The sequence below is a fragment of the Protopterus annectens genome, chromosome 7.part0 (assembly GCF_019279795.1).
Source record: "Protopterus annectens isolate FY-2018-M chromosome 7.part0, PAN1.0, whole genome shotgun sequence".
NCBI classification, from domain to species: domain Eukaryota; kingdom Metazoa; phylum Chordata; order Ceratodontiformes; family Protopteridae; genus Protopterus; species Protopterus annectens.
The window spans coordinates 712,851,435-712,867,303 of NC_056739.1; the positions used below are offsets into that span (position 1 = coordinate 712,851,435).

At 37.2% G+C, this 15,869-nt stretch overlaps 1 protein-coding gene across 1 annotated transcript in view; it reads right to left on the minus strand.

Annotated features, from left to right (window-relative positions):
• The window catches only part of LOC122806647 (paired amphipathic helix protein Sin3a-like), a 1,669,103-nt gene that overhangs the window by 1,509,855 nt on the left and 143,379 nt on the right, over positions 1-15,869 (minus strand). The window contains exon 4 of the mRNA XM_044077237.1: positions 56-232. Coding sequence (XP_043933172.1) covers positions 56-232 — 177 coding nt within the window. The remainder of the gene's footprint in view (positions 1-55; positions 233-15,869) is intronic.

A 15,869-nucleotide genomic window follows, 5' to 3' on the forward strand; every position in this document is an offset into this window, starting at 1 on the left:
CTCCCTCTTAAAAACAAAAAAACTCTTAAAGGAAATGCCGATTTGTAGATTTTACCTTGAGTCTTTGAAACTGTTGCTGCCCCTGCACAGGTGGAGCCTGAGGTGTTGTGTGGGGGTTACTCGGTGCCACTTGTCCACCAAGTGACTGAACTGGTGCGTTGTGATGGTGAGTACTGTGTACAGTCACTGGAGAGTGCCCATGACCTCCTGTGCTCTGCACCACTGCCGACATCTGACAGATAAAAACAAAAGTTAAACATCTTATCAGAAAATCATTTGCAACACATTTTCCAGAATTGATTAAGAAGTATACATACTCATAAATATTCAAGAAGGCTTTAATATCATAGGAATACTTGTTTTTCTGAAAATCCAGAGCAAGGACATGACAATGAACACATACATATAAATTCATTACACAAAGGAGGAGTTGGACTGTTGGATCTGATCTGCCTGCATCTTTAATAGAATTCTGAAAGCCACCTCCTGCAGCCATTTGTATACTCATTAATATCACACCCTTTTAAAGCATTAAATTAATCACACTTCTCCAACTTTTCCGGCAATCTGCTCCAAGAAGATACCACCTCTCAGTTGAAAGTCTACACTGTTTTTTCCTTAATGTGCTGCTGTCTACATTTTTTTGCTGCTGCCCACACAGGCTGCCCTTGTCCTTTCTCATTAACTTCAACTCTTTAGAATCCTTTTACTTTATGCACTTAAATCACATCCACCCATCCCACCCCACCTAACCTATAGCAGTAATATGCCTAAAGACTTGGATATCTTCTCAGAATATAATCCCTTCAAAACACTCAATTACCTATGATTATTTCTTTTGAAATTGTCTTAAGGATGTTACAGCTTTATGCATGGCTACTACAGCTGCACAAAGTATTTAAAAAACAATGTCTGACCAATTTATAAAGAGACAGTAAAATACTCACCACCCCCAGAATCTTTTCTACTAAGGCTACATTTCGGCCATTTAAATAGCTTCAGCTGCTACATTCCTACAATGCAATCAATGATCTAGTTTTGACGTTATTACTCCCAAATCTTCTTTCCTTATCAGTTTGAAGTAATTCCAATCGTTCTTGTTACTACTTCAAGGACGAGCTGTTTTGTCCGGCTGCAGCACATGCATATCCACATTAAGTCTTAATTTCTGCATCTCTGCCAGTCTGGTCTCCAACTGTCCTACAAGGCTTACTCTAAGATTAGTGACTACTGCCCCTTTATCGATGCCATTTTCAATCAAGGTGATTCTATTTTTATCTTTCTAATACATCCAAAACAAATATGCAAGGAGAGTGCTTGTCCCAATACTGACCATTGCAGCACACCATTTACCACTCACTTTTCTTATAAACACATGTCTTTACTTTGTGTTCCACTCAAATGGCCTTCAATCCATTTCAATATTTTTATCACATCATCTACTTTCTGGATTGTGTGTCTCAACTGGATTATATGTGTTACTAAAGTCTTGAGTAATAATGGTCTCAAAAAACAGCCTTCTGCTGATCACAGAACAGTGCTGCACCAAAATGGGAATAACCAAACTAGTTTCAGCAATTCTCGTGTTTAGGCGACAAAATAATTACTTAGCAGAGTGAGAAATTGTTGAACAATTGGGTTAAGTAAGTTTCTCCTTATCCCAAGGTAGTGCAATCTCAGTGTGAATGCACTTGGAGAGAGAAGGGTATTATAGCACATCCTCCCTACATTGAGGTAGAACGGGGTGCCGCCATCAAAAATGTTATTTTTTTTTTTTTGTTATAGATGTCAACTTGCAAAATTGACTGTATCTTTAATGACCAGTTTTATGGAATGGCCAGTTCTAGGATTAGCTATAAAACCCCAAGTAAATCACATCTGTCAGCATTTACCATGCATTGTCTGAATATAGCAAAATCATACATCTTTACCACAAAATCCATGCTGGTTCATATCTTGCAAACTGTTGTATTCCAAGAGAATCTTTTTCCAAAATTTCTCTAGGTACTGGGGGTCAGACTCACTGATAGAATTCCCAAAGTTGGCCCACTGCTCTCATGTAGTCAACTTTCCTGTCTTCTAACATCTCCCTGCTCCTCAGTAAATAAACACCTCTAGCAGCTGTAATAATAGTACTTTAGACAAATTCTTGTGCTTTTTGGAGACAACTTTCTGGTGACAAAAGTTTCTGGTTCCAGTACTTTGTCCTTCAGCCTGTCAAGTTCTTTCTCATCTTCTCTTCATCAAACTACTTACCAACTCATCCCTTCTAATCAGGTATTCACTCTTCTGCTATCAAGTTGTTATGAAAATGGAATCAAAAAATCCTTTCAGCATTGCAGCTTCCACCCAGTCTTGCTTTGATGCCATTCCTCTTCCAAAATTGCCTTAGCAGTTTTAATTTCTTTTTTTGTTGATTTTTGCCTTTACACACCACTGCTTTTCTTCCTCACCTTCAAATCTTGTATGACAGTTTTCTCTCCATTAATGCCTTCCAGACTTTCTTTTTGAACCAAACAGCTTCCTTATTTTTCTTCCTCCTGATTCTTTAAAAATCTACCCTTCCACATTGTCCTTCCTTCTTACACAAAGCTGTTCTGCTTGTAATATACTCTGGACATCACTCATTTCCACGTCAACCTTATTTTTAAGCTCTTACCTCTGTAGTCCTATGTCTTTGTAAGACATTCTGTTGCACCTCACCACAGTCATTACTTCTAACCCTTTACCCTCTTGGCTTAACTTAACTCTTGTTTCTGATGCATTCACACACAAACTGGGAAAAATCTCAGTTAATGCATCTTGTCTGCATATCACTAAAGAGCTGATATTTTAATCTGCTATTGAAAATTTTAAGTCACACATGATTATGTTTTTTTTTTAATGCTATTTTTGGTGCCCAGCTGCATAAGCTCTCTGCAATGTGCTGGCCTATTAATTTCTCACAAGTCGAGAGCTGTTGTCAGTGCATTTCTTCCTTGCAAGGTAATAACCGATCACAGAGCCATCAGCCTAGCAGCCAACAGATATTTAATGGATGGGGCCTAATCCACACTCCCTAATGGTGATGTGGGCTCAGTCATTGCAAAAAGATAGACTGTAGCCCTGATATGCCTCTGCATGGGCTACTGCACTAGCTTGCGTGGACCCATCAATGCCCCCCCACCCTGCGGTGTGTTCTTAGGGAACCAATCCTAGCCACTACCCCTACACTATCAGGTCAATGCAGCCCTTCCTCCCAGGTTAGCGCTCTGACATAAGTCACCACCCCTTCCCTGTCTCTTCCAGTTCCCTGAGCTGCTAAATGATCTGTGGTTGTCTGGCTCAATCAGAGCTTTATCTCTTTATGCCAGAGAGTAGGGTCATGACTACAACCTTATTATAACCTCTTTATCTCATTATTCTGTTCAACAGGGCTCATTTCTCTTTCTTCCCCAAAATGTCACGCAGATAAGGTACAACTATCCAACATTCAATCACTCTTCTTTCAGTATGATTGTCGAAGTACGTGACTTAACCATTTCCTCTTCCTTTATTTCCCAGAGTCCCTCTCCTTCTCTTCCCAATCTTCCACCTGAGCCTTTCTGTTAAGCATATTCGTCTTGCACTCTGTTAAATGCGGACTACATACACAATGTAACCCAGATATGGTCACGTTCACTCCCCTAACTCAATCCAGATCTATAAGTCTCCTGCAAAATCAGCTCTCTTGACACCAACAGTATCCAATTCCTCATCTTCTTTCATAAATTCCTAGCATTACAAAGCAGAACCTCCTATTTTTTTGCACCTTTTTTTTTTTTTTTTTTTTACTTATGAGCTCCATTGTTTTCAATTCTCTTAATCCCCAATCTCTTATTTCTCACTTTCTGTACTTTCTTCTGCACTCCACTCTTTCTCTTCCATTTTAAAAAAAACAAATCTTCTGGCTACAGTTTCTAAATATAGTTCAAATATATGGCTCCCCCTAAAGATTCTAGTGCAGTCAGTTTGTGGCAAGGAGCCCCCCCCCCACCTTTGTGTACCAATAAAGATGACCATCAGCTGCGCAGACTGGCTCCAACTGCTCCTACCTTAAGTGTTCCTGGTACTATTTCCCTAGGGCTGGGGAGAGGAAACAGAGTGAAGCAACCCAGCAGCAACACATATGCTGGCTTAGGATGATGGAGAATGCTTGATAAGCAGTAAGCAGGTGGGACTACTTCACGCACGAGCATCAAAACACAACGCCAATTAATTCTCCCTCTACCTGATACACAGAGATCATTAGCTTTCAGCTATGCAATTACAGCACTACCCCCCCCCCCCATCACTGAGGAGCGATAGACTGCATGCAGAAATCCCATTACCCCTCCCAGAATATCTGAGACAATAGGTGCAACTCCATCCCATCCCTTCCGGCATAATTCCTGCAATGCCCACACTATTAATTGAACTTAGGACCAACTCATCCAGTGCCCAAGTTATTAATCAAACTTAGGATGCCGGAATCATAGTCAGGGCTTGCTTTCTTTACACCATGGATGAGGGTAAATCAGTGGCTTAGACTGTCTAAAATATAAAGTTTATTTCATGAAATATGAATAAACAGACTCATAAATCTCCTCCTCTTACTTTTTTAAAGAAACTAAAGTAGTACACATTACCATCTCTCAAAGTTCTTTCACAGCAAAACAGATCAAGTCTAAGTAAGACTCTCAAAATGGGTTACTGCACACTCTATGTGTTAAACACAGCTATCTCCATATGCATCTATAATGGACACTGCAATGTAGGAAGAACTTCAGTCAGCTGTGTAGTCTGTGCCACTTCTTACTGGGAGTCTCCTGTTTAATCTCCCCCGAACTTGTTCCAGGAGATTTAACTTGCATCAGTTTGTACAAAAGACTGCACTACATTCTAAAATTGTTGCGAAGATCTGTTAATATACGTGGATCCAGCCTGAATACACACTTCAGCAAGGCATGACCACATGCTCTGTCTCTACGTTATTATTCATTCTGATGTTACAGTACATCAGAAATACAGGAATACATCTGTAGAAATAGAGAGATGCCTCTGCTTTTCAAGAACCCGTGTTTAATTCTCAGTGGGAAAACATTTCACCTGCACCCCCCCCCCCCAAATTCTGTCACTGCAGTGAAATTAGAAGCCAGCATTAGATTCAGCAATTTGACTTATTCATCACACTGCTGGATTAGTCAAGAAGCTTAAAAAGGGATAGTTCTCCACTTCTACATGTTGTAGAGGAAAGAACCTTAGCGATATTTAACTATATTGCTTTTCTTAAACAGGACAAAAACAAACAAAATAGCAGTAAGATACAGTAAGATGACAAAAGCTCAGGAATTAATGTGAGACTAGAAAGAATTTGCTGCTTCCTCCTGTTTTTTTTTTCCAAGGGGGGAAAAAAAGGGCAAAGAAATTACAAATGCTTGTGTTACTAAGAGAAGAAAAAGAATGAACTACTTAGAATCTGAGGTGTAGTACGATTTGAAGAATAATCTGTGGTATAAAAAATGAAGAAACAAGGGATTAGGAGTAAATTATTAAGTGAAACAGACCTGACTAGCAAAAGCTGTGGATAGGTGCAGAGCAAGTGAAATTGCTAGTTACAAGAATTAACCGAAACAAAGAATGTGTATAACAAAGCACGAGGCAAAACAATCAAAATTAAGAAACAAAGAAAGTATTGCAAAAGAATTGATATGTAAAAGAGAGCCACATCAGAATGTATAATAAAGGCCAGAGAAAGCATTGTTGGAACTGAAATTTAACAGCCATGGAGCAGGTGTGGCTGCGAATGAGAAGTCTCATCCTGCATTTAATTAATCCAGCAGAATCTGTGTAACAAAAGGACATTTTTTCTAATACGAGTAGAAGCAGAAACACATTCAAGAGCGTCTGAATGTTGTTGGTAATTTTAAAGTGAAAAAGTGACTAGCCAGAGTGCTTTGCATCTAAAACTACTCTCCTGTGAGATTACATGTACTGAAGAGAAAGTATTATAGGGTTACCACCTGTCCCACTTTGTGAGGGACAGTCCCTCTTTGAGCAGTTGTGTCCTGACCAAAAATACTAAAAATGGCAAATGTCCTGAGATTGCAGGACATAATTATGTCCCATATTTTATGTAATACTTGCATAAAATAGTTATTTCTGTATCTATAATACCTAAATGTTACAAGAAACAGAATAAGCAACTAAACTGCTATAAGAATAAGCTTTTATTTAGGCAAAAAAGTAAAGTTCTATCCTTTGTACTGACCGTGTGTATGTGTCGGCCTGTAAAATCTGATGTGTGTCCTGAAAATGTCCCACTTTGGCCATTTAAAAAGGTGGCAACCCTAAAGTATTATGTTCCCAACAGTACCTTTTCAAAATAACAAAAAAACAAATCAGAGGTCAATATAGCATTAACTCTAGTTTTAATAATAAAATTAGTCGTACTTTACAAACTTTTCGATTTAAAGATCCAAAATGCACATAAAGTACACAGAATAACTCTTTATATCCCTGTAGATCCAATGGGAAAGACAACAAATAATCACCTAAAACCAGAAGCCTAGAAAAAAATCTCAGGATTAGAAACTGCTCAAAGCAAGAAATATCAGTGGCACTAAATGCAGTATAATAGGAACCTACTATACCTTACTAACCACTACATACCACTGCAATTTTCTGGTTAACCTTCTAAACGTGTAAAAAAAAAAAATCAAAGAAATGCTATCCTCAAGTGTATATGGCTACCCAAATATTAACTGTAGATTATTCAATATCAAATAAAAATGTGTCCAAAGTTTAATAGACATCAATTTGGAACAAAGACCATAAGATCTAGCTACAGGTAGCCGTATCTTAGACACCATACTGAAAACCCAGGATCTTTATACATCCCACCAATGGTTACACAAAAATCACAATACCATCATCCATAACCAAAAAGTAAAACCAGATCCCAACAAATTATTTTCCTAGACATCACTTGTAGAAAATATAATGCAATAAATGAAAACAGACTGGGACATTTTTCTCAGTGGCCCAAATGAATTACGATACTACAACAGAGTTTGAGGATATTATTAATATCTGCATTTCTCAGTTTTTACTGGTAAGACATGGAAAAGTAACATGCTATCTCTAAACAATGACCAATCTGCAAATCATTCTGAAAGTGATGTTATCCACAAAGTGATCACTCATCTACAAGACTAAACATATTCTGAGACTTCAGAATAAGCAAAGCCATGTCCGTACACAAGTAGATGCATCCAGTAGGCAACTATTAATAACTGCAGACAACTTGCCTTGTGGTTTCCTAAGCAAGATCAAATAAAGCCTAACATAACTTATCATCTGTGCAAAATAAAATGCTAATAGGTAGACATATCCATGACATTTTGAGACACACTGCAGTAGTACCAGCACAGACCCAAAACAATTGTAGACCCATCAGGCTGACCATTATTCTATGTGAAAGCATGATGGCAGTCATAATGGAGAACTATCAAAACGATGCAAAGACTTGACAAGGGTTAGTTAAGGGGAGATTTTACGAGGTAAAACAGCAGCTGTTGATGAAATACTGACACTGTACACTGCTTACCTTGATGTTGTAAATCCTTCAACATTATTCTTCATAAAGAAATATTTGACCAGTTAAAAACTGTCAAGTCATACATACTTTAATGGGTAGAACACTGGTTAGGCAATAAGCTGCAGGGTGTATAATATGTCAGTGCAGATGAGTTGTTACCTCTGATGCCTCACAGGGAGTTGTACCGTGATTGGTGCATTCTGGATTTTTCCTAGATATAAAAGTGGAAATCAGATTTGGATATCCAAATGTGCTGACAACTACAATTGTCCCCCATCTGCACCAGGTCTATCAGCTAGATCATGGCCCACAGACTTACTCCAGTTATCTCTGGAGCCCATCATGGATCTAAGGCAAAAGGTCTTGGCAAGTCTGAGCTCCCGTACTGGGTCGGGGGCGGGGGGGACCGCTTGACCTACCAAATTCTACCTCCTCCTCTTTGTGGCAGTGTAGTATGGTCCCTGGGTGGGTGTGCAATGTAGGATAGCAAAATATTGTCCCGCCTCTGTAACAGCTCAGTCAGGCCCACTTTCCCCTGCTGCTCTACATCTCCAAATTGTTTTAGGTAACAAAAAAAAAATGAATTCATGCAAGACACTTTTTGCAAAAACTTGCTCACCTTCCTTACAATCAGAACTACTCCGTTATTAATTTCTTTAAAAATAACTTTGACATACAGATTAAAAGTAGAAAACATCAATGCAAAGGTAATGCTTTCGATATTCCTGAAGGTCAGCAGGTTTAAAGCCCTTTTGAAAGTTTGTGCAAAGGGAAATAAGGTACACACTGTTATAAAGAAAACGGTCCTTTATCAAGGATTTTCTACATGCCACAAGTATTCATATTCAATATTTACAACTACTAATAAATTTTATAGAGCCAATAAAATCTTTTCATATCATCCGGACGTCCACTAAGCCACCTAGATCATCATACAGCATTTTAAATCAGCGTTATTCAGAAAAATTGTTAAATACATCCTTAGGAAAACAAAAATGGGGGGGGGGGAGAACCTACAATTATTAGGAGCAAGTTCAAAGGAATAATTACGAATAGCGATTTTAAAAAAAGAAGACATTTATTTTTTTGACCTGGTATGCCCCCTTCACAGAATGGGTGATTAGACCGATAGTAAACCCTAGTATATCATTACTAGTGACCATCATTTAGGTAATACTGTTAATTTAAAACCCAAAATAGCTTACAATTTGTATAGCTTGTTGGACAGGGTGGTACATTTAGGGACATTCACAGAGAAAGGTAGAAATCAAGAGGAGTTTTCCCAAGTGCAATAGCTGTTCAGTGTGGGAATACTGGTATTACACTGGTACTGGTGGTACACAAGAGTAATGAGTTTTACCGCCAAAACAGCCCAAAAAACTCTGCCTAAATGCTGAAACTGTAGAAATCACCAGTAAAATAAACATTCTATCCACAGCATTACATTTGAATGAGAAACTCAAAGTGACACTGTATTTCTTCCTAATTCAACAACCAACGAGACAGTGTGTCATGTTCTGAATGAAACTTGCCTATGTTGAAGCTTTAAAATTCTTGTTTTCCACATGAATTCATAATAAAAGTACAAACTTGCCATTCCTAAAGATACCAATATATCGTTCTCCTAGACTCAGACATTTTAACAACTTGGAATCAGCTTTGTTAAAAAGTTAAAGCTACAGTGGGATTTAATATTTTTTCCAGGAATGTACAAAACACATGCAAACATACTTGCGGTCTGAGAATCAAAAACTAGACAACAGCATACATTTCTCCAATGAATTTGCATACAAGTGGAAATAACTTGATGAAAAGATAGGTTTATCCTACAAGGATCTTTTTTTTTTTTTTTTTTTTTTCCAGAAAACACTTAATATGAACCGAATAAGCTCCACAAATGAGTAGCCGCTATTATGGTCAAAATCAAGCTGTCAACAGCTAACAATAAATTTCCATGAAATTAAAAGTTAATAAATAGCTGGTTCTTAAAAATAAGAAACAAAAAATCCATAGGGATATAATTGATTATGTCACAACAATATTCATCTCAAGATTGTTAAAGCTAACAGTTACAAGCAATCAGGTTTAGAAGTGGATGAAGTAAAGAGAAATTATTACAAAACGGTGACATTTTTGACAATGCCTCAAGGAGGAGAAAAATTGTCACAGAGACACTTATAAAAAAAATGCAGATTACAAAAGTATATTTCAGAACAGGAATCAAAGTCCACTGCAAACAAGGATTTTACCAAAATGGGCACCAACAGTAGATGACTGTAACTACATAGGTAAAAGTACTTCAGAAATGCACAACAGTACAGAACACATGGCAAAAATATTAGCCAGTGAATCATTACACAACAGGATTACCTGGAAACTGAACTCTAGTGATTTTGAACATAAAATTTATTACTTATCCAGTAACGTTCCTGTGATTATAAAACTGAATACCAAGGAGGAGGGTCATTTATTCTGTCTGGAAGAACCAACATTGTACAGAAAATTTTAGATTTAAAAAGGACATTACCAGGAAACTGAACTTACAAGTTTTGCTTAGCAAAATCTGTTCTCACAGTTCCAAACATGATTTTTTATTCCAAGTACTTACAAGCCCCCTTGCACCCCCACTTTAAAAGACCATCTATAATCCAGCAGATAACAAAGGGATTTACATGAAGTTTGTCTATCTGTTAACAATAGCAAAACAGGGTTAGTGTCTAAAGCCTTGTCCAGACTGAGATAACCAGTGTGCACTGAGTGATTTCACACAAAACTAAATTTAGAAGAACATTGCAGGCAACAAAGTAGGTAGGTGGTTGAAGTTTACACTAAATGTCTCTGCTAATAAATTGGCTATACCCCTGGGATAGGAATATATTACAGACGAGTGCAGTGCACTGTTGGACATTATTCCTTAATTTCCTGACATAAATTAAGTTTTATAGTTTCCTTTGGTGTATGTAGTAGTCCTAGGCTTGTACTCTTCTTAACATTTAAGTTCCTTGCTGCTATATTTCATTGTAGTTAGAGAAAAAAGGAGGATGGGAACTTACAACTTTTCATCTTCTGTTACACTGTTTATTCATATGGGAGTTACGGCCAACAGCTACAGACCTTTCTAAGCAGCTGTTTCAGTGTTGGTAAAATCAGAGGTAAAATGTGGCAGCCTACACAGTTGGGTGCATTTGCAAGGAACTGTTGGCAATTTTGCACAAGTCTTCTATAACCAAAAGCAGACTAGCCCTAGTGAAAACGGTAACAACGGTCTCATTTGGTCGTGGGTTCGTAACACTAAGCCAGGCAGAGAAAAAAACTGATCTGTGGTCAGATTTAACTAGGGTGGAGTACAGACATGGCTAATTTGGTAAAGACAAGGGCAAAGACATTAGAGCATCTACTGGATAGTTGTACAATTTTCTCCAGTGCATTAAGCATTCAAGTTCTGAAATTGCTAAGCATGTCCATTTTTTGAGGTGCAAGTGTGCCAGTTAATGCACAAGTAATCAATATACCCTAGCAAGAAGGTATTTGGTTTGATATTTCATCTCTAAATGGTGTTAAGGTGACTTCTGTGACATTTGAGAGACCATTGATGGAGATCTGTAACTAGCAAAGAAGTAATATCGGAATTTGCTAATGGTGATTTTTATCTACTAAGTTAGGGTTTTAGGTAATCTGACTTGAAATGACAGCGTTCTGACAAAAGAAAAAAAAATGTATATATATATATATATATATATATATATATATATATATATATATATATATATATATATATATATATATATATATATTACTCCCCTCCCCCTACCAGTTACCCAATGGCCTGAAGGAATGACAGATGTTAAACTAAGGTATATAAGGGAGTGCTATTACAGGAATGAAATCATGTCATATGTTTGAGCTGCAGGAGGGCCTCAAAGTCAGGCATCTCTCTATTTAGACTCCTATCACCAAGTAGTGCCACCGTGATGTTTTTTTTTTTTTTAAACAAGAAACATCTTTATAAAATTATGATGCATGACATAGGCAATTTTACACGTATATAAATGAAAATAAACCATACCGACACAATCTAAGTTGTAAACATTATAACAAACCATGCAGACACAACTGCAGCTGCAATCATCATACATCACTTATAATATATCCAGTCATTGTCAAACAACCATTAAATAGTTAATTCAAATACTGCTTTCTTTTAAACCTTGTTCTTCCACTGCATGTATTGATCCCACACTTCCCATTTTTTCCAATGGGATTTTTGTTCCTTCCTTTTCTACAGATCCCAATTCCAGTTGTTTTATCTCAGTTACTATCTTCGTTACTTCTAGTAAAGTTGGTTTAGACTTTTTTTCCATTTTCTAGAAATTGCTTTTTTGGCAGCCATCATAATTAGACTCAGCAAGGCCTTACTATGTTCTAAGCAGTTCCGATTCTGTATCATAGCTCAAAAAAGTAATTTCCTTAGCTACACCAATTTGCTCACCCAGCATCTCAGACAGAGCAGTCTGCAGGAATCTTTAAAGTCTGCCAACTCATTACACTCCCAGAAAATATGTTTCCAGTTACCTCTTTCTACCCCATCATACCTCCAACATTTGCTGTCTACCGGAGGAAAAATTCTTTGGAGTCAACTTCGGGTGCAAAAATACCTACGTAAACATTTCCAAGGAAAGATCCTGCATTTTCTAGACTGCGTTGTATGTTTTGGAGATGTACATATACCCCCAATGTTTCTTTGTGACTTTCTTATACAATCCCTCTTCCCTATCCTTTCTACCCTCCTCTAACTGATTCTTTTACTTATTATGCAATATTTTACATGCTCTACTAATTATTCCTTTCACAACGGCAACTTCTGTTCTAGATTCTACTAAAAACTCTACCAGTGCTGGTCTTTCAATTAGGATCCCCCCCACACACAATTTCTTCTCCTTACCTATACTCTGATATCAATCCTTGACAGGGAAGGCAATCTCTAACCCGCATTCCAAACAAGTTATTGGCGTCTTCCCATTCTATTACCTCCCCCTCTCTAGTTGCTTGCTCCCAAGACCTTGGTTCCTTTGCCAGTTTTCTCCAATAAATTCCAGCCCCCCTTGCTTATTGTCTGTATCCCCAACTGCGGTCATCCCTATTAACACAATCTCCTTTCTCCATTTCTGTGTTGGCTTAGTTCTTAAAATACTTTCTGCTACTTTATGAATATAATATTCTGTATGATTATTGCTACTCACTTTAAAGGTCGGCATCCAAAATCCCAGACTCTCCTTGTTTCTTGAGTTTGCCCCAGTTTCATCATCACCTCTTTCTATTCTGAATTATAGTTTTCTGCTTATGCTATGTATAGGAGCCTTAATTGTGTTGCTCTGAAATACCCCTTCAAATCAGGTAACCCAATCCATCCTGTTCTACTGAAATAATAAGTTACACCACTTGACTCTTGCCATCTTCCCCTCCCAGATAAAATCCTTCAGTTCTTTGTTAATTGCTATTCACAACTTTTCCTCTGGTTGATAAAAATATGCCTGACCTGTGTATAAGACTTACTATCTATATCTACATAACAGAGCTTTCATTTTCTCAGTTTTTTATCTTTTTAGTCTCTCTCCACATATCATTAGCTGTCACACAGCAGTCATTTTTAATCCATACTCAATTTTATCATGTCCCCATAAGTGTGGAAATTGCTGAACCAGTGTGCATGGGTATACATAATTTACCAGCATTGCCTTTAATTTAGCTTCATTCAATTTTGTATCCCAAAAAGATAAACTGTTTCAATACATTCCACAGCACTGCAATGTCTCTTTCTGGTTTTGTCAAGTATAAAATAATGTCATCTGCAAACAGAGCCAGGTTTTCTTGACGACAATACCAATTATATCCTTGAATTTTTGAGTCCCTTATTTTTTGCCAATGGATCTCGATATAATGCAAATAAAGGTGAGAGAGAGGACACCCCTGCCTGATTCCTCTGCTCAAGCAGATATCAGAGAGGACCCCACCCACTTTAATTTTTGCCTCTGATCCCTCATGTATTCTCCTAATTAACCTTATAATTTTATCTGAGAATGCAAATCCTTCCATTGCTCATAAAGTCCCAGCTTACTCCATCAAATGCTTTCTCTGCATAAAAACCCATCAACAACAGTGGTAATTTTCTTACATTCTGCTTCCCTCTAGATCGGTGTTTTGTTAATGCTGTCAAAAGTTTGCCTCCTTCTCCACAAAACCACATTGATCCATATCTATAAATTTTGGCATCACATTTGCCATTCTTTTAGCCATTATAGACAGACACTTTATAATCATAGTTTAGTATTGAAATGGGCCTATATGACGCTGGATCTTTACCCTCTTTAGGTATTACAGCTACCACCGTTTTCTTCCAGGATGTTAGTACTTCTCCTCCTCTTAAAATACTGTTAAAGAAAACCTTCCAGTTCATCAGCTTTTTCCCTCCTAGCTTACAAACTTCCACAAGAATACCATCTATTCCTGGGGACTTTCCTGTAGATTGGTTATACAGCACCATTTTTATCTCATCTCTTCCTATCCGGTTAGTAACTGAGACTCTTCTACCACTAACCTTGGCATATTTAATTCTTCCATAAACATTTCCAACTGTACCTTTTCTTGGATTTCCATATTTCTTTATACAGACTTTTATGGAATTTCTAAAATACCTCTAATGCTTCTACAGGATCCTTTGTTATAGGCTCTCTAAGCTTGGTGACAGCCATTCTACTTTTTGTTACCTGAAATGTTGTGCTAAAATGTTTTTGCTCTAGAGTTATCAAAAAACAGTTGCCTAACATCAATCTTTCTAAACTCGTGCATATTATCAAGGTAATCCCTTACTTTCTGTTTAGTATTCTGTAGTTACTCCTCCTCTTGTTCTGGGAGATTGTCCCTATTTTGCAATACTTCATTTGTCAGTCCCTCTAAATACTTCTCGTTACTTCTTAGCCACATCTCCCTTTGTTTTATTTCCACCCTAAATGTTAAACTCCACTTTAATTTTATCCCACTCTGTATTTTCAAAAGAAATTTCTATCTTTTCTAATAGCATCTGAATAATTTCCACTACCCATTCCTTAAATTCCTCTCTTTTCAACAGATAGCTGGGAAAAGGCCAGTGTCTCATTTTTATTTCATTACCCTGTGTTTTTATTTTAGTTATTTATGGTGCATGATCTAAACTAGTTATTAGGTGCATATCAAGCCCTTCAATTAAATACACATGTTCCTGTGAAATGTAAATTCTGCCTACTTAGCCCACTTTGTATCTTGGGGAATATGCAAATTCACTCCTAATCCTAGTTCTGAATTCACATCTCCCATGTCAAATATTTTTATAAAATTTCTTTAAAAATATACTATCCTTTGTTATATTTTTTCTTCTGTCCCCCCCCAGACACATCTTCCCTATTGTAAATCAAATTCCAGTCCCTACCTATAAGTAATATTCCTTGCTGAAAGCCGATTACTTCTCCCAGAATTTTCTTAAGCTCCATTATAGCAGTTTTTGGTGGAATATAAATACATGCCAGTGTAATCCTCCTCCCTTGCTAGTGGCCCCTTACTACTACAAATCTACCATTATTACCTTTACAGTCTTCTATTACTATTAGATCTCCTCTTGCAATTAATATAAGTACTCCTCTCTTCCTTTGCCCCAGGTATTCTTTGCACACATTTTTAATATAGTTCAGTACTTAATTTTTGTATCTGTGAGACCATTAACGTTTAAAGCCACTACAGAAGGTGTCATGGAACTTGTTTAACTTGCTTAGTTATGTAAACTCTGTAAATAATCTGTTTGTAATATGTAATGCTGCATCTGCTTACCCTTGGAGCTTTTCTCCCTGGGCCTCCGCTGAAAATTGACATGCATCCATTCGGACTATCCCGGTCAACAAATGTAAAATAAAATAAAAATAAATTCTGCTGCATAACCACCCTGAAAAAAACTTTTATCAAATTCACATGTTCACTTCTTTCCAGTGTCTCCCCTGTATCATAGCTATTTGCACACATTTTTAATATAGTTCAGTACTTAATTTTTGTATCTTGAGACCATTAACGTTTAAAGCCACTACAGAAGGTGTCATATTCTTGAAAAGATTACTATTCTCACCTTTTATGTACAATAGCTTTTTGTTAACGGACTAGTTTCATCTTTTGTGTTACATGCATGTACTGCCTGGCAGGTTAATCTTTTACACTGTTGTTTCTTGTCATCTCTATTTGAGCTTATGTCACA